The 23,239-nt window shown below is 46.6% G+C and overlaps 1 protein-coding gene across 3 annotated transcripts in view; it reads left to right on the plus strand.

The window, feature by feature from the left end:
* pde4ba (phosphodiesterase 4B, cAMP-specific a) overlaps nt 1-23,239 on the plus strand; it is a 127,050-nt gene that overhangs the window by 96,801 nt on the left and 7,010 nt on the right. For all 3 annotated transcript variants that reach the window (XM_086161396.1, XM_086161397.1, XM_086161395.1), the window contains 2 exons: nt 13,353-13,465; nt 20,403-20,496. In XM_086161396.1, the coding sequence (XP_086017522.1) occupies nt 13,353-13,465; nt 20,403-20,496 (207 nt within the window). The remainder of the gene's footprint in view (nt 1-13,352; nt 13,466-20,402; nt 20,497-23,239) is intronic.

Here is a 23,239-nt window from a genome sequence, read left to right on the forward strand (position 1 = left end):
CTTTTGTGTGCATGTCCCAGACATGTGCATGCACGCAAACACACACACATGGATGCGGGGGGGGGGGGGGTGACTTGGAGTTCCATGCACCATCATAAGGAGTCATGCAGTTTGAGGTCATTTGAGGTTTGACTCAGCTGGTCTTAATATGTGACTGGAGACACTGATCCCTCGTTGCACGCAAACCCATCCGTCTGCCAAACCCCCCGTTTCTTTTCTCGCCCCTGCTCCATCTGCTCCCTCCGCACCTAAACTGGCTTGGCTTGCACTCAAGGTCTGTCCACCAGTAAGTCAAGATAACATTAATAAGACCGTTGTGTGTTTCTTGGTGACATTTCAGCTGCGTCAGCTGGGAATGCACTTGTTAGGCAGCCATAAAAAGTTTTATTTCGCGATCAGAGACGGGGGAGAAGAAGGACTGTGACTCTCAAACGGAGGCTTGTCACGTTTCACATCGACACGCCAGAAGTGTTTTACTTCCTCATTATAAGAATGAGGGTGCTATAAAAGTCACAGGAGTTAACGTTCAACCAAACCAGATAAAATATATATCTATATATTTTGCTAAATAATGATCACACGTGCACCTCACTTTTTTTTGTATGAAACTGGACAAAAAAAGATCTCTGCTGCTACTCTCTCATGCTGTCAAATATCAGTCTGTATTTACACTGTATTTACACTTTATACTTCATGCCTCATAGTTTAATGTTTGCTGTTTAATGCAACAGTGCGCTTTAATGCTAATTTGTACTCTATAATTATAATTATTTCTAATTTCATGTCACGGTGGGATTGTGAGAAACATGTCCAGTACATGCAGAGAAATTGACAATAAAGCTGACTTTTCACTTTTGACTTTTAAAGACAAATTATGGCGCTTTTGGTTACATCTCTCTCTCTGTGAGATGGTTCTGTCACTCTAGATTACACTCGTGTCTTCAATACATAATCTATAACCTTTATTTCTTCATGTTAACCCTCTCAGGCTCAAATTAAGTTGTGGCGTAATTAGCTAAGTAGCATTTAGCTGTCGCAAATCTGCAACATCTGCCTGGAGAGGGTTAAAGCTATCATTGTTATCAGTTGTTGGAATGTAGCCATTAGTGCTACTGTTGTGATTAGCATGGGTCACCAGATCACATACCCACCCTAGTCTACTCTAACAGGTTGAGGCAGAAGGCCGCTCCTACTGACCCTAGAGTTTCCTCGCCGAGGTCTTCACTCCCAGGGGAACATCGTGTTTTTGCAGATCGTCTTAGACCTGCTGTCCGTAAACATCAACTGGGTTTTGCTTTGGATGCCATTTAAATAAAATCTTACTTGACTCGGCTGCGAGTGGACGGCTGACCCATATTTCAGCGTGATCACATCAGGGGCCAAATCTGTTTAAAAAGCATATCCAGCACAGCATCATGATGTAAGATTCATTCGCTTACTCCCAAAATTTGGACTGCTGTGATTACAACTCTAGCGGGGGGGTTGGCAAGGGGTTCATGGTTCCGTGATCCATGCTTATCAATTCAAGGGGCAAATGCCAGTCAGCGCCACAATGAAGCCCATTCAGTGGGGTGATCACCTCCCGATGTGTGAGTTCAGCTCAGGTAACACGGACAAAGCCCGGTCTGTCACCAGCGCACATGTGTTTGCGCGAGCACGCAAGTCGGGCCCAGGCGGTGAGAAAAGAAAAAAGGGAAAAGCCAAGCGGGACTCAAAACAGTTGAGGAGAGTGAAGGCGGGGAGGACGGGAGTGGCAAGCTCAAGGACGGGATGCCGTTGAACTCACCGGTCCACCAAGAAACAGGAGCTGATAGGACGAATAGGCAGCCACATTGATGTCTGCCGCCTTATCAGTGTGAGAGAGAAACAAAACATCTTTTTTTGGAGCAGCAGAACATCACTGCCAGTCAGATAGAGGGAAATACTCAATGTAAGATTCCGAGCTCTCACACTGACGTAAATCACCCTTTGTGTTAGCATATAACATACACATGTGGAAATTGTGTGTGTGTCTGTGTGTGTCTTTGTGTGTGTCTAGTGTGTGTGTGGGTGCAGTCAGACTTGCAAGGCATGACTCGGTGGAAAACATTGATGTGGACATTTTCTCCGGCTCCGCAAGATAAGAAAGATCACAATGGAATTTTTTTTTTTTTTTTTTTTTGCAATTTTGTGCTTTGGCCGCATTTGGATAAGAGGAGATTAAATGCAGCATGTTGGAATATCGCATAAATTACAGAAAAAGATTCACTCCACTTGTGCGGTCAGCTGATTTTTCTGAGACACGGTGGAGACATTAAACTACAGTGACATATCACATCGATTAATTTGCAAAAATGTTCAAGATCTAATGAGGGGTATCATGAACAGAAGCGCCAAAAATCAACTCCTGGAGAGAAATCCCTCCCAAATTGCCTTGGAGATTGAAATCCTCACCTCACGAGAAGATTGGGTTTCCTTCTGTGTTCACTCATACATCTGATCGGACTGTGTGTTAGAACACCACGTCCAAGCAGTTTGACTGGGCTGGAACCAAAGGCAGGTGAAACAAAAGCCAAGGGATTTGTGATCAGACCTAAAGTGACTTATATTTGATTATTTTCGGTTCTTAAAACACAATATGAAGTCATGTAATTGTTTTGTTTTTTTTTTATTTCCAGGACTTTGGAGCCGATGAGAAAGCAGAGTAGTGACAGACTTTGTGGGAAATGAATGGAAACTTGCTTTAAACGGTGGCAGTTTTTACAGAGGGCTTTGTTGCTATTGGGTCTGTTAGGCCTACTCTGTCTTGGTGATGCTGCGACAGTGGAATTGATGGAGATGGGGTCTATCATTCTTGTCGAAACCTTCATATTGATGTTTTTAGCCCTTGTCCGAAAGGATTCTTCAGTTCTAATGACCAGTGGGGCGTTGCCTATAGTAACTGCCAGGGTTTTGGGTGGGTTTAGGTTATGGTGGCTTGTGATGTACCGTATTTTTTGGATTATAAGTCGCAGTTTTTCATAGTTTGACCGAGGATGCGACTTATACTCTGGAGCGACTTATGTGTGAAATTATTGAGCTCTCTTGCTCTGATGTGTGTCTGTCTGTGTCTGCATGTGTGTCTTTAATATATCCGTGATCATCACACACACACCCACTGCAACCGAACAAAATTCAGCGGGGGCGGGTCATGGCAGAAGTTCGTGTGAAAAAAAGAGGCTACCTGCTACTTCTGTACCTATGAAAATTGATCATTTCAACATCAGCGGTTACTTATAAAAAAAAACTGAGAAGGGCTGAGCAAAAATGGCACAGAAAAGAAAATCATATTCTGCAGGTTACAAGCTGGAAGTAGTGAAATATGCGTCCGAAAACAGCAATTGGGCAGCAGAAAGAAAGTTTGAAGTTAGGGAGAAACTTGTAAGGGAGTGGCGAAAAGCGGAGGTTACTCTTACTGAAATGAAGAAAACTGAAAAAGCTAATTGCGGGCTAAAAGCTAAGTTGCCACAGGTAGAGGAAGGAGTTCACACATGGGTGCTCGAACAACGTGCTGCCAGGAGAGGCTTGTCAACAGTACAGTTGCGTCTTCACACCCAGGTAGTTGCCAACGAGATGAATATGAATGACTTTGCGGGAGGACCTTCCTGGTGTTACCGCTTCATTCAATGCAAACCATCCTGTCGGGATTCAGAAACGCTGGAATAATTGGAACTGCAACTGACGATGACTGGGATCCAGGTGATCCCAGAAAAGTTGCTTGTTATCCCAATGACCGACAGCCGCCTTAGCATAACGACCCCTTTAGACCAAGTTTCTGCCGATCAACTCTTCCATGTACACAGCAAGCCACCATAACCTAGACCCGTCTAAACACTGGCAGTTATATCGGGAAATTTCCCACGGGTCATTAGAACTGAAGAAGCCTCTCGGATGAGCATTGAAATGTCTTCAAGTGAAGAAATTCAGGTCCAGTTGCCACAATCAGAAGATTTCGCCAAGAATTCACCATGACCTTGATAACAGAGAACCACACAGTGTCAGGATCTCCTCTCGGCAGCCGAGAGGAGACACGGCTGGGATCAATTCGTAATCGGCGGCAGCTGCAGCAGCGGCCGCTAATCAAGAGCCCTATAAAGGGCAGCGGCACGCTCTGGGGGTTTGTACCAACCCACCGCGGATACCCACCAACCCACCGCGGATACCCACCAACCCACCAACCCACCAACCCACCAACCCACCCAGCCTTGACCCTGTCTGAGATCCTGCCTGGGGCCCGTCCTGGTGAGACCCAGCCCTGTGCGACTCTGTCTTGGGGCCAGGGACTTACCAGCGACACCCTACCTGCCGTTCTACCCAAATAAAGTGCTTCAACCCAGATTCCTGCTCCAAGGTGTGGTTCCCTGCCCGAGTCCGTGCCTGTGACACACAGACGGGTTTGTCATTCATTAATTTGGGCTTTGCACAGTATAAGTGACTTTCTAAATTTATTTTAAGATTCCAGTTATTTTTTTGCAGGTTCATAATCACTGAGTAAGTAATCATAATGTAAGATACTATATCTGTTGGTGTCCTCCTTGAAGAACTATTCCTTCACAGGCCAGTGTCCGCGAACTGTCATTGGCTGGGGTTCGCCCTGGACCGGTTGCCAGGCAACCACAATCATTAATTTATTTCGTTCACGCCGTCGTATAGAAACAACCATTCACTCTGTGATTCGCAAGTGTGGGCAATGTGCAATCGCCAGTAAAGCTCCTGCATGTGGATAGTGGGAGGAACCCGGAGGAACCCCACACAGACATAGGGAGATCATCCCTGTAATTCATAGGTAAAGGTCTCGTATTCCTTGTTTCCTGGACGGATCCCATCCAACACCAGATCCTTTCGTTTCTAGCTATTCTTCTGCCTCAGGGCCATTTTTTTCTCCTTTTATCCAAAGAGGAAGCTATTTTGCACATTCACAAACTGTTGGACAATATCCTCTTGGCATTCTTGCAGAGTTTGGAAGATACGGACAATACATTATATAAAAAGACCAACTCAATTAAAAACATGACCCTTGTGGACAGATTTAAGTAAAGGACACCAAATCGCATTATTCACAGCAGCTTTGAATACGACTTCAGTTATTAGTTTCAAATTTTTCATTTCCCACTGTTAAAAACACAAAGATCCTGTTTCCCATTTCTTCATGTGTCATTGACGTCTTGGAGCTTGCAGATGACAAAGTCTGAAAACTTGAGCTTCTGCTTTTTGTCGCTAGAACTGTGAAACACATTACTGGGTTGGTCTGTGAGTCAGTTTCCAGACCTCATCACTGTCTGGTTTACAAAGAACACCAAAGGAAAAAGACCAAATGTGAGCGCAGATAGTTATTATTTTTCATTCATTCATTCATCATCTATGGCACTGATCCCGCACTCAGGGTCATGATGGGATGGAGATAATCCCAGCTGTCATTGGGTGAGAGGTTCACCCCAGGTAGGTCGACAGTTGTTTGCAGGGCCACAAATAGACGCATTCACTTATTCACCTGTGGTTAGAGACAGTCAACCGTTCGCCCCCTCATTGACATCACATAGAGAGACATACAACCGTTCACCCCGTCATTCACACCTTCATTCACACATACAGTATATGGAGACTTTCCCTCTCTCATTCACATCTCATATAGACATTCCCTTTTTCACCCGTCAGAGACATTCAGCCATTGACTCCTTCATTCACATAGAGAAACATGAAACCATTCATCCTGTCATTCACGTCATTGGTGACATACAAACATTCACCCTCTCATTCACATCTCATGTAGACCTTCACTCTTTTAGATGTCCTATAGAAGTCTATAATCATTCTCCCTCATTCACACATTATACACATTCAGCCATTCACTCTTTCATTCACATCACATAGAGAGACATAATACCACTCACCCTCTGATTCACACTTCACATGAAGACTCAAACATTCACGCTTACATTCAAATCTCATATATCATAAAGAGACATTAACTCGTCTTATATGTATGTGGTGTGGAGATATACTACCATTCACCCTCTCATTCACATTACATTTAGGGACCGTCACACATTCACTCTTACATTCAAATCTCATATATCATAAAGAGACATTAACTCGTCTTATATGTATGTGGTGTGGAGATATACTACCATTCACCCTCTCATTCACATTACATTTAGGGACCGTCACACATTCACAGGTCCTATAGAGATCTAAACCCATTCACCCTCTTATTCACTCATCATAGAAATTCAGCCATTCGCTCTCATTCACATCTCATATGGAGACATTGAGCCATTCACCCTCTCATTCACACGGCAATTAATGTAAACAACCCCTCACCCTGTCACTCACATTTCATGTAGAGACACTCACTTGTTCACATGACCTCCACTCACCCTGTCATTCACACATCGTCTCGCATCATGGATTTTTGCGACACTGCTCAAGGCGCAGCCATAACTGGGCTTATGAGAAGAGGAAGAGCAGCGGCGGGTTACCGTGCCATGTCTGCTCTCTGTTAGGGATGGTTGTGTAACCGCTCATCAGGGCTGAGTTCATCTCCCACTCCTTTCCTTGTAAACCAGAAGCTTCCGTCTCTGTCTCTCTTTCTTTTCTGTGCCGAGCCTGGCAGTGATGCAGGCCGGGGTTTGCTTGTGGTTGTTTTTTTTTTCTCTTATTTTTTTTCTTTTGTTGTATCCAGTATCTGTGTGGTCTGTGCCATGCTGCTTCACTTGAAATCCAGCATGTCACTCTCTCAAGATCTTCATAGTATCAGGAACACTTGATGACTAAATTTCAAATAATATGAGAGGAAAGACCTTCAATTTCCACCTTATCATGTGTTTATGTGTGTGTGTTTGTGTGTGTGTGTGTGTGTGTGTGTGTGTGTGTGCGCACTGATGGTCAAACTATCACCATACCATATAGATGGCAGCAACTGATAACGCACCACAGCTGTGCAGCTTACAAATGATATGACAGCAGAGTCTGTCCGGGAAAGCATATTGGAGGTAATAGCCCATGCTAAGCGTGGGCTTTTGCATAGAAAATGCAGATTTAAAATTGAATATTCACACAGAAGCTTTTAAACAAATGTATCAGTTTGAAGAAAATAAAACTAAAACGCATAATCTAAAATGTGCATTAGTCAAAGTCAGAAATACCCTCGGTCTGCGGACCAATTATTACCCCCCGCACAGACACACACACACATGTATGCAGCCTCCCCATCAGCCTGTTGGCAGCATCAGATGGAAAGTAAACCCTGTGTGTGTGTGTGTGTGTGTGTGTGTGTGTGTGTGTGTGTGTGTTTGTGTGTGTGTGTGTGCGCGCGCGCATGCGCAGGAGCACAATACCAAGGTTCATGTACTCACGGCGCACTGACGTGTGGGTCAGACTGTGAACGTACACATGCGTGTGAATGTGTCTTCATGTCTGCTGCGCCGGCTTCTGATCAGAACGTCCTTGTGTCAGGCCGGAGGCACTGGAAATCCCCTCTTGTATTGTGCCGTTAGTGTGTTTGCGAGCGTCTGCAACTGGTGTTTCAGCACCCGTTTTTATTTTTTTATTTAATTTCTTTTCATTTGTTTCCAGCCCATCTTGGGTCCAGGCTGTTCTGATAAAACATTAACTCAATTTAAGAGTGCGATCCATTTCTAGTCATCATATTGATGTTATGTAATAGCGATAGTTATGCTATTAGCAATAATAACTTGTATTAATATGGTTGTTGTTGAAGTAAAGAAATGGGATCAAGCAGGTTGGAAGGGGTGATGAAAAGGGTCAGAGCTTCTATGAGATAAAAAAATATCAGCCAGAATGAAAGGAAAGGTTTGAATGACAGTGGTTAGACCAGCAGTGCTTTATGGTTTGGAGAAAGCGACATTGAAGAAAAGACAGGAAGCAGAGTTGGAGGTCACAGGGATGAAGATGTCGAGGTTCTCGTTGAGTGTGACAAGAAAGGATAGGATCAGGATAGGATCAGAGGGACAGCGCATGTCCATCAGAGGGACAGCACATGGTAGATGTTTCAGAGAGAAAGGTCCAAGAAGCCAGACAGTTGGGAGATGGTTGGGTCATGTACAGAAGAGGGGATGGTGAATATATTGATAAACGGATGCTGGAATTGGACATCTAGAGGAAGACCAAAGAAAAGATTTATGGACGCAGTGAGAAAGGATATGAAGTTAGTTGGTGTGAGAGAGGAGAATACGGAGAATAGGGTTAGATGGAGAAGGTTGAGTCACTGTGGCGACCCCTGAAAGGAAGAGTCCAAAGGTTATTAGAAGAAGGTTATTATGGTTGTCGTTGCTATTTCTTAACACAAATTGTATTTCGTTATGACATTAGCCGCTTTCACGCTGAACTTTTAGCAGCTCCTACAGCATTCAAGGTACTGGGCATTTTCTTTATCGTGCGGAGGGACAGAAGAGGAACCAAGAACCGTGGACCTCAGCTCCTGGAAGCGTCATGGCAGGGTCTTTGGATGGTGCTTAGTGGATTGGAGATTGGTGGAAGACCTAAGCTACGCCCATTAGCAGATACTTCTTGCAGACTGCTGCATTATAAAGACTGTACCATTATTAAAAATTATCCTGGTCACTGCTCAGATGTTTTCTTGGGACAAAGTGGACTGAAGAAAGGGAGCGACGAAAAGGTCTGAGCTCCTCTGGCCTGCTTCACCTTGCCAGGACTTGCAGACATCTACATTTTGGCCGAGTTAGCTAACGGCTACTGGGGTTCTTCTCACGGCAAAGCAGTGCTGGGAGAAGATAAAAACACCCCGACCATCTGATAGTCCACACTTATTATTCCATTAACATTGTGGCAGTTTCCACCTCCATGTTGTCCTTGTTGTCTTCTTCTTCTCCTTCTTCTTCTTCTTCTTCTTCTTCTTCTTCTCCTTCTTCAGTGGTTTGTTTTCAAATGTGGACCTTAAGTTATCGTGGTACCTAGCTGCTTGCGGGAACGCAAAACTAAAAGGTTCCCCTGGGGGAGCTTGATCTGGTAGGCTCTCAGAACTGGGTTCTTCAAATTTTTCTGTTTGAAAGCGGGGACCAAGTGCATCTTATTTTCTGCATGCGAGACAGTTCAATCAAGAATATCTCGATTAAAAACTGTGAAAAACAATATTTTGGGGGTCTGCAATGTAGTTTGTCTACATCTGTGAGCTCTCTGTATTTTTTTTTTTTTTTACTCTTTCATTGTGATCTTTTAATCCATATATCGGTGTAACCGTGTAACCCAAGGTCCCTTTGGAGACACAAATGGATGCGTTGATGTGGATTTCCTTGACCGATCAACTTCCCGGATGCTGGAGGATGCAAACCAGGAGCTCGGTCTGCTTTTTATTTCATCCTATTATCCAATCGATAGGAGTGGCCGAGGTCATCCAGACATTGCTCTGGCCGGCCTGCTGTTCTCCAGGATTTCATTTCGAACACAGAGGCCACACTTTGACATCCGATGAAGTGGGTCAGTGCGGGAGCGGAGGTTTGCGTAGGTGTGGTGTGCCAACCGGGTGGGGGATCAGCACAAATCTCTTATACAAGCGTTTTAGCGAACTGGATCTGGCACCTGCCTGCGGAATGGAAACAGCATGCGGGCATCCACAAGACTTTGGCCTTGTGACCAGATTTTGGTCTCTGCCTCACTGTGACTGACTATGTGTGTGTGTGTGTGTGTGTGTGTGTGTGTGTGTGTGTGTGTGTGTGTGTGTGTGTGTGCGTGCGTGCATACGTGCATGCATGCGTGCATGCGTGTGTGTGTGCTTGGAGAGTTCAAAATTGAAAAAGTGGTCAGGAGTGTTGTCACAGTCACAGTCACAGTGTTTCTGTGACTGCACTCAAGCTCATAGGTCCCAGCATGGTTTTTAGTTGCCTCTGCCGGCCTCTGGTTACAGGACATTTGAGATGAGTATCAGCTGGTGATGAGGTCGTCACAATCCCCGCTTGGTGCCAGGGCAACAGGCTCCGGACCCTCAAATGGATTAGTGTCCTTGCTACATGAGAGCTGTGAAGGCATTGAATTCCCCGGTTAGCTGTAGCTAATGGCTCCGAGCCGAGCCCCTCAGGAGAACCGTCTGGCTTTGGAGCGCGTCAGACACTTGTTGCCAATCCGTGCAAAATTGTCACATGACCATGAGCGGCTGTCCACAGGCTTCCAGTATCAAAGAAGCTGCAGCCGAGTGTGGAGCAGCTCTCGGTATCACAACCCACAGAAGGACGTGCTAAAAGACCTCAAATTCGATCCATGTGTTTTGATGAAGCACAGGGTAAAACACATGTGTCTGTGTTCAGATTTAGGGTGAGATTACAAGGCAAAGTTAAGATTTCTTTTGGACATATGTCTTCATAACCCTCCCTCCTTCAAAGAGAACCAGGCATTTGCAAGGTCACCACAGCAGATCATCTTCCTCCATTTAGCCTTTTTTTTAGCTTCCTCTGCATCCTCACCTCTCACACCAACTAACTTCATGTCCTCTCTCATCTACAAAACCTCCACTGGACCCCCACTTGACTTCATTCTACCCAGATCTTCACCACCTCTCCTCCGTCCATGTCAAAACCATCTATCTGATTACGTCTCCCAAACATCTATATATGTGCTGTCCCTCTGATGCTCACCATCGTCCTCACTCCAAATGACAACCTCCAATTCCTCATCTCTCTTCTCCTCAGTGTCTCCAAACCAACATGGTTGGTCTTGTCCACCTTTCCTTTCATTCTGGCTGATGCTCTTTTATCACCCCTGATACTTTTCTCCAACCGTCCCAACTTGCTTGCACACATTTCTTCACGTCTTCTTCACATTCTCCATTGCCCAGGACTGCTTACCCTCTGCACTTAAACCTTCTCATCTTCTTTATCTCCACTCTCTGCAGCCTCATCAATCCCCTTGGGTCATACCAAAGACCAAGATAGACCTTGACAATGTACATAATGTCACAGCAGCGACCGAGGTTGGCATGGGTGGCCTTCTTTCCATACGTGCCCTTTAGCGGTTCTACCCGCCCAAAGCTGGAGACGCGCAACTCATCACTGACAGTTGCAAATGTGCTGTTTTGCGCTGACCTTGTTCCACAAGAAATGCAGAAGTAAAGAAAATGTTTACTTGGGAATGCATGTAACATGTGCGCACCCTGCGGTGCCCAGTGGTTCATCCCAACCCAGGTGGTTATGGATACAGCAGAGACAAAGGAACGTTTGAACAAATTTCCTCACGGCTTTAAACCGTCCTTTAACTCGTTAGAAACGTAACCGGATTATTGAAGGAACTGCATTGTCAGAGGTTCCCTGATCAGGCTTTCAACAGCCAACCACCCACCGAGGCGGACCTCAATCGAAAGGAGCAGGGTTCTCAAACTTCACTAAAAGTTGGTCTTCGGGCTAATTTCTGTGTTAAACCCACATACAGTTGGAGCCGTCTGTCTGTCCTTGGCATAATCCTGTGCGTTTTCAGCAAGGTCGTGGATGTGTAGCCAGTGAACAAAGCAGCAGCACCAGGAAATCATGATGGAGTGGTGTTGTGCGGCATGCTCATGTGCGACTAGTGAAAGGAACAAAGAAGAAATAGACAACACTGTGTCGGTATAACCAGGGAGAAGATTAGAGTGTACAGTATCATTAGCTCCATCGTTGTCACCATGTTTGGTTTTGTCTAAAATAGAACTGAACTCTGTACTGCCCCCTAGTAGATGCGACGTGTGACGTTTGACAGCGTTTGAAATGGTCGTACATAACCTGAGCATAAATGAGTCTTTAGTCAGCATAAAAGCAACCCTCCTAGAAGGTCCAGGGTGCCGAAATTCCCAGAATTTGTCCCTCCTGCTCTGGCTTCAGAGGGAGTTTTTTCCCTTGCCAAACCAACACCAGCATCATGGAGGAGTTTAAAAGTTCAAATGAGGAAGGTGTCTTATTGCTCTTAAAACCAGCGACCGACTCACGTGTCGGAAACGCCAGGGAGTTTTGGTTGGACTTCAGACGCCTGGAAGGGTTGAGCTAAACACACACAGCCTCCCTCTGTTTCCAGCTCTGGGCCAGGTGGCGGGTGCCTCTCGTGTTTGGGGAGCGTAAACAGCCTCCCGTCTTTGATGGTGAGGAGATCAGAGGCGGTACGCATTCTACGTGGTGGCGCTAAGGTCGCCGCGGTGTACGCCTCACGACCATGTTGTGTTCTGTAGCTAGGATACCCAGGGTATACGCAATGCATGGGCGGTCCGACAAGTGCACTTGTGTGTTTGTCTGCGTGTGCATATCGCACCCCTTCCACTTTATGGGCAGCCTCACTTCAACCTTTTCCATACAGCTACAATTTAGTGAGAGTGGCAAAATAGCAAAAGCCATGTATTCCGACATCGGGGCTCATATTTTTAGCGCTCTGTTTATTAAAGTTTACAGGAGAAAGTCTCCACTCGTTTGGGACTTGATAATAACAGGTTGGGACTTGTGGCTGTGGACCGCAGCAGGCGACTCCACAGCCTTCAAAAGTCCTGCGATCCACCATCTCCCGATGGATCAGAAAAACGCAAAAGTCGTAATCATCATATCCATGGCTAACAGACCCACCTCCAAATCTTTATTATTTGATTTATTTATTAAGAAAAAACAATTGGAAAATCTGTGAATCTAACAAAGGCGGGCTGTTGCCGTGTGACCAAAATACATCCCAGTTCTGGTAAATTAATACGGCGGTTCCTGGAATTTGTCCCCTGTGCTGTGGTTTCAGCATTCGGTCTGTTTTAGAACTGCGAAAGTGTCTTAACAAGGGGGCCGTGCCTCTATTTTGTTTTCTCCCCACTCAGGCTTCCGCAAACCTGCCAGCTCATTGTGTAGGGAAGCGTCCGGCCGGCTGGACACTCTCGGATGATGTGTTGGATCGGACATGAGCAGTGGCTGGCAGCCATCACTCTGTCGTTGAGCAATGAGTTTGGAGCGAGTCACCACATGTGCGCAGGGTGACAGAGGAAGTTCTGCTTCCCCTTCGTTGTTGTCCAAGGGTTTCAGTCTGTGATTGAATTTTTCATCAGCTTAACCCTGCATATGAATAATACTAGTAGTGGAAGTAGCACTAGTAGTAGAGGTAGTCGTAGTACCAGGCCGGACAGCATGCTGATGGTTATATTGAAATGCATCTAACTGGTTTGCTCAATTTAAAAACCCACACTTTCACATGAGGGTCTTGGGGTTCACATCTGGACCTTCTCAGACACACACACAAACACACACACACACACACACACACACACACACACACATACACACGTTTGTCATCCAAGCTTTGCCTAGATGCTCTCCTGACGCCCTCGGCGTGATTCAGCTCTCCTGACTCTTTTTCTGGCTGCTTGTCGACAGATGAGGCCTACCAGAAGCTGGCCACAGAGACGATGGAGGAGCTGGACTGGTGTCTGGACCAGCTGGAGACGATCCAGACCTACCGTTCTGTCAGCGACATGGCCTCCACAAAGGTACGGCAGCTGTGTCTTCCTCCTGTTTCCATGCTTTCCCCCGCTCTGTTTGTTAGCTCCAAGCTCCAATATTCATAAAAGATAGATACGATGGACGCCTGGCAAGATCAACCCATGTCCAGAAGATGTGCATTGGTCATGAGAAATGAGTGCAGACAGGAAACGAGGAGAGCGGGATGCCCCTTTGCAGAGTAAGCCCATGGGAGCATAGCTAGTGGCTAGCATGGCGCTACTTATAAGCTTTTCTCAAAAAGAAACATTTGAAGCCTGGTCTTAAACAGGAGAGGTTGTTCATCCTCCCGGCTAGCGATGGGAAGATGGCTCCTCAGACGTTTGAAGGCTCCTGCTTCAAGATTCAAGGAGTATGATCTTGGTTGTCCTTGTGCTTCCAATAATATTTGAAACCACGCTTTGCACACGCGTGGACTTCGGGGGCATGAAGACTTCGAACCCTTCCTGAGCTCCAGAGGGTTCTTAAAAACCAGGAAGGGTCAGAAACCTGTAGCCACCAAGCCCAGGCGGCGCTAAGAACACTTGCTGTTCCTCCTCATAAAATGGGACAACGGGACGCAGGGGATTCCTGCTGCTCAGCGAACGAAGGAGAGAAAGAGGGTGCTTTTTGTGTGTGTTTTTGTGATGTTTGAGCATACACACACACACACACACACACACACACATACATCAACCCCAGGCAGTGTGACTCTCTCTTCCTGTCTCCTTCCTGACCCCCTCCTTCTCCTCCTCCTTCTCCTCCAGACGACAATAGGCGTCCCATCAAGGGCGCTTGCATGGTTAAAAGCTGTGTTTATTTACCGTCGCCATCACTGAGACACGCAATTGGCGTGTACGGCTCTCAGTAAATTGGCAATTGGAATTGTAAATCACTCGCCAAAGAGACTGACAACACATTTAGAAAAGTCTGGATCAGAGGAAGTTCACACTGTGTCGCTGCAGCCTCATGCTTGGTCCGCACCACAATTTCTGTTTCTTCCAAATTCATACAAAAGGGGGGAAAAATCTGACGTATTCAACATGTTTCAACATATTGAATATTGGATATTCAATATGTTCCCATATATGTAACTCCACTTTTGCAACAGTGGGGAGAAACACGGCCAGGCTCGGGCTTCATTTCCCCGAGCCTGCCACTCAAGTGTCAGCGGCCGTTTGCGTCAGGAAATACCGCTGCGGCCAGAAAATACCAGGAACACTTTCAAGAACGACGTACCTCGTGCCCGGCAGACGGCCGATAAGAAGCCTTTTTGGTGTAAAACCCGCAGAGGCCGGGAGGATGTTTTTTTTTGAGTAACAACTCAAGCATGACACAACTTGGTCGGGTTTTGTGTTGTGTCTGAGCCAGCTTGATGAAGAGGCGTGGTCCCCGGCTACCTGCCTTGAGTTTTGAGTTTGAGGAGATCTACGGTCAAGCGGGGGGGGGGGGGGGCTCCAAGCCCTCGCAGGACGTCAGCTGGTGGTTGTAGGCTGTTTGAATATTTTTCTTAATTCCATCAGATGTTGTATCCTACTGGATTCATTGATTCACTCCTTGCCTACACCGCTTAGCCTGGGCGAGACCCGGAGTTCAGCTGGATCGATCACAGGGAATCATGTTCAGAGCATTTCCCCTTCAGTCACACGTCATATAGGGACAAACATTCACCCTCATTCACGCGTCACGTCGCCATACAACCATTCACTCACTCATTGTCATGTCTTATTGAGACATACAACCATTCACTCAAATTCTCACATCACACAGTGATATGCAAACATTCATCCTATCATTACTGCATCCTATAGAGACAAATAGCTGTTCACCCTTTCAATTACATGCCATTTAGAAGTATGTAACCATTCACCCTCTCATCCAGAGCCATACATCCAGTCAGTCTCTTATTCTCACATCAGAAAGTGATACACTGACATTCCCCCTTTCATTCACACCTCACAAATCAGTCACTCTCTCATTAACACATCAGAAAGTGCTAAACAACCATGACCCTTTCATTCACACTTCATCTTGAGACATAAAACCATTCACTCTCTCATTCTCACATCAGAAACTGATGTACTAACATTCACCCTCTCATTTACAACCCATAGAGACATATAGCCATTTACACCTCATATAGAGACAAGCAACCATTCTCCCTCACATTTACATGCCATATAGAGGAATGTTACCATTCACCCTCTCATCCACACCTCATTTAGTGACATTCATCCATTCATTCCTCACAAAGTCAGTCAGAAAGTGCTAGCAACCATTCCCCCTGTCAGGATCGTCTCATTGCTACCTTCAGTTTCTCTGATTTCGTTTTGCTGGAAATGCTGGAGCAAGATTTTTTTTTCACTTTGGATTTACTTTTCAACTGTACAGCTCAGTGCTTTCATTCCCATCGCAGGCCCGAAACTCAGGGCTTCGTATCCAGAGTCCGCAAAAACCCAGAAAAGGTCCCGGGCCGGCTAGAATAGCAGCAGAGCTTCTTGCAGCTGTGGCTCCTGGCTGCAGGGCGGGAGAACTGTGCAGGAAGACAAGCAAATGATTAGAGGCGGGACTGCCCCCATGAGGGAGTGTGTATAGGCCAGAGGTCTGTCTCTGTCACACACACTCACTCATACACACACTCACACAGGGTGTGAGGTAGAGCCTCGTCAGACCCGAGTGAGTCACCAGAGCTGTGGCGTTTCCCAGTGTCAGAGAGCCGGCACTCGGTCCTCTGGCTAACGCTGCGGCAGACTGACACGCGGGGTTTTGACGGACGCCAGCCTCACTGTGCTCAGCACTTGGTGGCACCATGGGAGCCTGCTGCTTCAACAAGAGAGAGAAGAAACTGGGGAAGCTGAACGGCTGGAGGAAGGTGAGCGCGCTCACACTTTATGACTTTAGGAGAAGCATTTCATTCTGCTGCAGTTTTGCTGGATTTCCATGCTGTTAAGGCGTGAGCTGCTTGTGAAGAGAGATCAGATGTTATAGATCATGTCCCTCAGATGCCGAATCAGACAACCTTTTACCTGGAGATGGGTTTCAGGGACCGGCTCCGAGACTGAATGCTCGGGCTCCAGCTGTTAGGGGGGTCAGGCTTGGACTTCTCTCCACTGGTTGCTGGAGAAGATCTGACCTCCGGAGATGATTAAAATCATGGGCTCCTGCCTCTGGATAGAAGGAAATTATCAGGAGGCGAGAGCATCTTGCAGAAAAGTTTTTCTGGAGGGGTTTTTGTGTTGACAGTTTCGTCATTGCAGTGCGTGTGTATGTGTGTGTGTATGTGTGTGTCTGTGTGTGTGTGTGTGTGTGTGTGTGTGTGTGTGTGTTTGTGTTTGTGTTTGTGTTTGTGTACTCCATTGCACTGGCCTCAGACTCAGATATCTGTTGCTCTCTACCTTTCGGAGCTTGGCTGCTTCCCCGCTGAACATCTAGTTAACATCTCTGTGCATATGGATGCCTTTCTTCAGATAAGAGTGTGTGAACCAGAGCGACCTGAAGGGTCGTCCACCAAAGGCTTGTATTTGTTGGGTTTTGATGTGCGGCATCCCTGCGCAGGTGCTTGCTGTTGGACTGGCTGTTCAGCTGAGAGCTGAACAGCCATAAGCTGGAGAGTTTATGGCATGGAGGGGAAAACCTGGAAAAGCATAAAATCCAGGATTTCTTCACTGATTTTTCACCTTCTCTCACTTTTAGTGGGTTCAAAGATGCACCGCTGCAAGGGTGAAAGGCCTTGTTCCGTGAAAAAAACGCAGTTTGGGGCTGCTGTGCAGTAGTTTGAGCACACAGCCCCCACCAGTGGCCCAAGAGGGCCACTACAAGTAGAAGCACATAAGATTAAATTACGCAAAAGATGTTTAGTTGTGAGTATGAATGGAGGACAGCTGCAACAAAAGGCCCTGATGGCGTATTACTTTATTATTTTACTCACCAAATTCAGTCCAAATTCAGTCCAATTTGGACTGAAATAGGACAGGAGGACCCATCACGGCCTGCCTACCTGTCTGCGCCTGAGGGGATCACATCTGAATGGAGAGCTGCAACGTTATGTCCTCCCTCCTCCTCCTCCCTCTTCCCTCTCACAATGAAATGCCACGGGCTCCATTCAGCTTCTCAGCCACTCTGTTGAATCAGGACGGAGAGAGGGAGGGTGGACGTGTAGATGCGGGCCTCACAGCAAGATGATTGAAATGCAAAAATGTGGAAACCGTAGGAGAGGAGTGTGTGAGGAACAACCAGGAGAGGCTCGTCTTCCTCCAGCGGTGGGAGGCGAGGAGGCTTCCCTGCTATCCGGAAAACACGCGGTTGGCCTCGTGGACTGCGCAGATAACCGTGTTATCTCTGGTGTTTTCCCCACACCTCCAAGGTGGGGGAAGCTCGGCTCCTCCGCACATTGCAGGGACATGTCCCAGCTCCTATTCATGCTTTCTTTGTATATGATGCGGCAAGCTGTTACATAAAGGGCTGACTCCATTCCTCCCTGCCTCCAGTCGACTCCATCGGTGGGAGGATAATCCAGGAATCCTCTCAGTGAGGCAGATGCTCCTGAATCTGCCAAGTGGTTCTCCCTTTACAGCCCACTGATCCCACTGGGCAGGGATACCTCGCCTCGCCTCTCCTCCTCCTCCTCTTCCCTCCCTGCCGGATGCTGTTGCCATTGCGTTGGGTTGTTCTCAGGGTACGGGAACTCGCTCTCAGGCGAATGGACGAAGACCATCGACTAAAACACAAACAAAGGATACAATTATCTATCTCCCAATAAAAGTAGTCCTGCCCCCCTCTCAGACACCCTGAGAACACCCAATATGGTGGATGCAGACAATGACAGGGGTGGAGGGTTCTCTGAAGCCGATGCTGCATTTTTCAGATGGCAGAAGACAAAACCCGAGCCTGGATAGAGACGGGGAGGCGACATTCCGTCACAGTGGACAAGCTGTTGCAGAGGGAATTTGGTGGTGACCATCTGCAGACGCATAGAGAAAATGAAGGAAAAGCTGAATCAGCGATGAGGGAATCCCCCCCCTTTTCTGAAGAGGCTCAAATGCAATGCAGTGCTCAACAATGGAGGAGCATGGTTACATAATAAGAATAAAAAAACTAAATGTAATTCAAGATTCAAAGCATTTATTGTCATATATATAGTGTGGAAACGTATTTACCCGTATAATAAAATGACAATAATGATAATAATAATAAATATGAATAGAAATAAATATAAAAATAAATAATAATAAATTATTAATAATAATAATGATATTGTGATGATGTGGTGATAATAATAATAATAATAATAATAATAATAATAATAATAAGAAGAAGAAGAAGAAGAAGAAGAAGAAGAAGAAGAAGAAGAAGAAGAAGAAGAAATCATTTTAATAATGATGATGATGATATTAGTTTGTTTTGATAATGATGGCAATAATTATAATGTAAGAAATTGAATAACCTTATGGTAAAATATTAGACCCAGGACTGATTTAAAGAATACAGCCGGATCTTTCGCTGCATGCCAGGTAAAGTGCGGAACTCCGGTTTCCTCTTCCAGAGAGCCTCACAATCCAAAAACGAAGTTGTGAGGAGGCGTTTAATGCGATTTAAAGCTATGCACCGAGAGATGGGGGGCTGCTGTTGTAAACATCTGGATTGCAATGTCAGTCAGTCCTTATGGGGCCCATATTTACCGAGCTGTAGCCTAATTACCTCCCAACCCACTCACCCCATGGAGTTATGTGTTCTGAATAGACGGTGTTGCTGGGGCTGGCAGACCACGGGAGGAAGGGAGGAAGCTTGAAGCGAGGAGCCGGGGGGGGGGCGCTACAGCAGCGAGAGCAGCGAAGCAAGACAAATCCAGCGGAGGAACCCCCCCCCCCCCCTCCAGTCAGATGAGCATCGCTCCCTCCTTCTCCTCTTGTCTCCATTGCCTCCTCCTCCTTCGTCTTCTCTGTTATTCATCAGCACGCCGAGCCCCCCTCCTCCTCCTCCAGCTCGCCGCTCTGGCCAATCCGCGGAATCTCCTCGGATCTCCTCGCCTTCTCGCTTGTATTTTTCCATCCCTCCATCTATCTTCTTTGCCCCCCCTGCCTCGGACATGGAGACCGAGAGCTGGCCCCTTTGCGCTGCCGGAAGCGAGGCCGGGCCGTCGTCGAGCTGCTCCCTTCGCCGCTAAGGAGGGGATTTTATTTATTTTTTTTTTTGTTGTTGTTCTGCGCTGACAGCGAGAGATTTTTTTGATTTTTTTCCCTCCTGGATTACAGTTCTGGCTTTGTGCAGGAACGAGAAAACGGGGTCCAAAATGCCTGAAGCCAATTACCTGCTGTCCGTGTCTTGGGGTTACATCAAGGTGTGTGTCGCTTCTGATGCATCCTGCTCACCGCCTGATTTCACATTTTCACGTGTACATTCACCATGAGACGATATCATATTGGTGGAAGGAGGAGGAGGATGTTTTTATGTGGTCCAGGCTCCATCTTGAGTCCCATCTGCAGAGCAATGTGTGTATGTGTGTGTGTGTGCGCGCTCATGCACGCGCGTGCATCAGTCTGACAACAGCTGCTGCTGCAGTGCCTGGGTGTCCGTGTGCTTGTCAGATGCAACCCCCCCCCGCCTGATCCGCCCATAACAAACTGTTGTTAATGACACGAGCGCATGGATATCGTCCGAGCGGATTTTCCCCTCAAAAAATGTCGCCGGGATTCTTTGGCACTGACGTGCAAACGGAGACATTGCTTCGGTCTCCAAGGGTGGTGGCAGGAATGAAAACCTGCAGGGAAAGGGGGGCTGAGCGGAAGGGGGTTCCTTATAATTCTTTAATTAGATAATATACTTGTGGAATAAAAAGTTGTGCCGGATTTTCCGTGGAATGTTGCAGCATTATTTCCCCCGGGGGCTTTCCCTGGAAACTGATGACGTTGTTTTCTCCTTAACTCTCTCCCCCTATCTTTTTTTTTGCAGTTCAAGAGAATGTTGAATCGGGAGTTGACGCACCTATCTGAGATGAGCCGGTCCGGGAACCAAGTGTCCGAGTTCATCTCCAACACCTTCCTAGGTAAAAAAGGAGTCTCTCTCTCTCTCTCTCTCTCTCTCTCTCTCTCTCTCTCTCTCTCTCTCTCTCTCTCTCTCTCTCTCTCTCTCTCTCTCTCTCTCACACACACACACACACACACACACATATGTGCATCTGATTCCCCGTCCTCCATGTTGGTTTCCTCTAAACCAATGCTTCCCCTCTTGAAAACGAGCCCAAAAATATTTACATGAACGCTTCCGTGAGGGCATTTTGCAGCGGTCGTACACAGACGTATTCTGCTGCACCATGCTAAGTTCTGCAGGGGGCTCCGGCAGGCTTTTCTGCGGGGGCGTTCCATAAAACACAGCGCCATTAAGGTTTGTCCACACACCTGGCTCAAATAATTTCATTTAAAATATTAATTTGGGAGGAGGAAAAAACATGTATCTGGGCGGGCGGCGTGTTATGTGGACGACCTGGATGAGGACGCTTTCCCGGTCCAGGCGTCCAAAGTGAATGCTCCTGCATGAAGTCAAGGTGGTAATGGGGGAACTCTGATGTAAGGAAAGCTTTCACGAGGTGCAAGACGGAATTCACAGTGCGGCGGCAGGGGCTATTTATAGCTGCATCTGCCGCCGCTGATCAATTGACTACTTGATCCAGGGTGGCATGCAGAGCGAGGGAGCATCAGGGAGAGAGGGAATAGTGATACAGAGGAACCCCCCCACTTCAACGGCATCCACCATATGGGTGACTCATCTCCATCTTCATTGTGCCGCTGTTGGCGGGGTGTGGGTTGACGGGACACCTCTGTTGCCCAGTGAATCCCAGCAGAGATGCCTGGAGAGATGGTCGGGGTCTTCAGTTTGGAGCAGAAAATGTCTGCATCAGCTCAGGTTCTTGACTAGATAAGCTTCGTGTCCATAATCCTCACATCTCTGTTATTTTTAATCTTAATGAAAGCATTTATTTTGTCTGAAAACCGACATTCCACCGCCGGAGGTCACACCCCCACCCCAAAGCCCCATTACTTTATTGTGGCCTGTGTGTTTGTTTACTGTTTTTTTTTAACATTACATTACATTACATTACATTACATTTGGCAGACGCTTTTATCCAAAGCGACTTACAATAGAGGACATAGGGACTGCAAATACACTTGCAAATACACGATGCACAGGAAATATACAGAACAGTAAGCTTGGGTTAGTGAGGGTTTTGTGTGTACAAACGTACACACACACTGCATAGCCTAACTTGCTGCCAACGTGATCTGGGGCATCAGTGCAGTAAAAAGTCCTGAAAGAGAAACGTTTTTACCTGTCTCTTGAAGGTTGAGAGAGATGATGCTAGTCTTGTTGCTTCTGGGAGTTTGTTCCACCACTGAGGTAGTAGAACTGAGAACAGTTTTGCCTGAGATCGCTTACAGCGAGCAAAAGGTACTGCTAATAGGTTTGAATTAGAGGAACGCAGCTCTCTGCCGGGAACATAAGGTCTTATCATTTCGGTCAGATATGCTGGACCTGTTCCTGAGGTGGTTTTGAATGCCAGGGTCAGGGCCTTGTGCTTGATCCTAGCAGCTACTGGTAGCCAGTGCAACTGGACATTTCTAGCTGCAATTCAGGGCAGCCTGTTGGCGAAACCAACAAAAATGCGCACATGGAATCTAGATAATTCCCCGGATAGATACAAAAACCCGAGAGTCGCTCATCCCTGAGCAATTTCTGACTTTACCATCAGCATCGTTGCAAGGGGGAAGTGGAGGGGGACTGCCAACGTGCACCGTCCTGGATGTGCACCATAGGGGTGAAAGAAGTTGCCAGTAAAAAAGAAAAAGCCCTCTTCCCTTCCTTCTTTCCCCTCTGCATCTGCATCACCCAGCGGAGGAAAAAAGGAAAATAGACAAGATCAGAGGAAACATGGAGTTGATTGAGGGGAGAGCTGGTAGAGGAGATGCAACAATATCTGGAGATATCTGCTGAAAACGCAGAAGACAAAAAAAAAACAAACATTGGCCTCCTAGGATTAAAAACAGGAACCGTAATCGTAGCAGTTAAAACCAAAATATATTCATTATCCATTCATGCTAATCACTAGATTGCAAAGTGCACGGGGCAGCCGCCCTACCTGAGGTCAGAATTATTGTATCCCCACCTCTTCTCCTGCGGGGTTCCTTTGCGCCCTGGAGAACCCGCCGACCAGGCAACCGGTTTGATGAAAAAAAGAGAAAAGAAACTGGAACGAGGGAAAGAATCAGGCCTTTCCTGGTTTCCAAGCAGCACAGTGCAACCTTCTACGATCCCTGATTGGAGACCATGAAATGTCCAGATGACTGAGTGAATGAGAGAGTGAACAGTTTTATGTCACTAGATGATATGTGAATGAGTAAGTGAATGGCTGGATATCTCTACCTGATCTGTGAATGAGTAAAGGAATGGTTGTATGTCTCTATGACTTGTGGATGAAAGGGTGAATTGGTGCTTGTCTTTATTTGACATGTGAATAAGTGAGTGAGTAAATGGCTTGATGTCTATATGACACCTGAATGAGAGGGTGAATTGCTGTTTGTTTATATATGACTTGTGAATGAGTGAATGGTTGTATGTCTCGTGTGTAATGTGAATGAGAGGGCAAATGTTGCATGTCTCTGTATGACTCGTGAATGAAAGGGTGAATTTGTGCTTGTCTTTATTGTCTTTATTATAACATGTGAATGAGTGAGTGAGTGAGTCAGTACAAGACTGGATGCCTCTACCTGACTTGTGAATGGGTGAGGGAAGGG

The sequence above is a fragment of the Fistularia commersonii genome, chromosome 16, assembly GCF_037954325.1.
Source record: "Fistularia commersonii isolate RoL2024-O1a breed Wild chromosome 16, RoL_Fcom_v1.0, whole genome shotgun sequence".
NCBI lineage: Eukaryota > Metazoa > Chordata > Actinopteri > Syngnathiformes > Fistulariidae > Fistularia > Fistularia commersonii.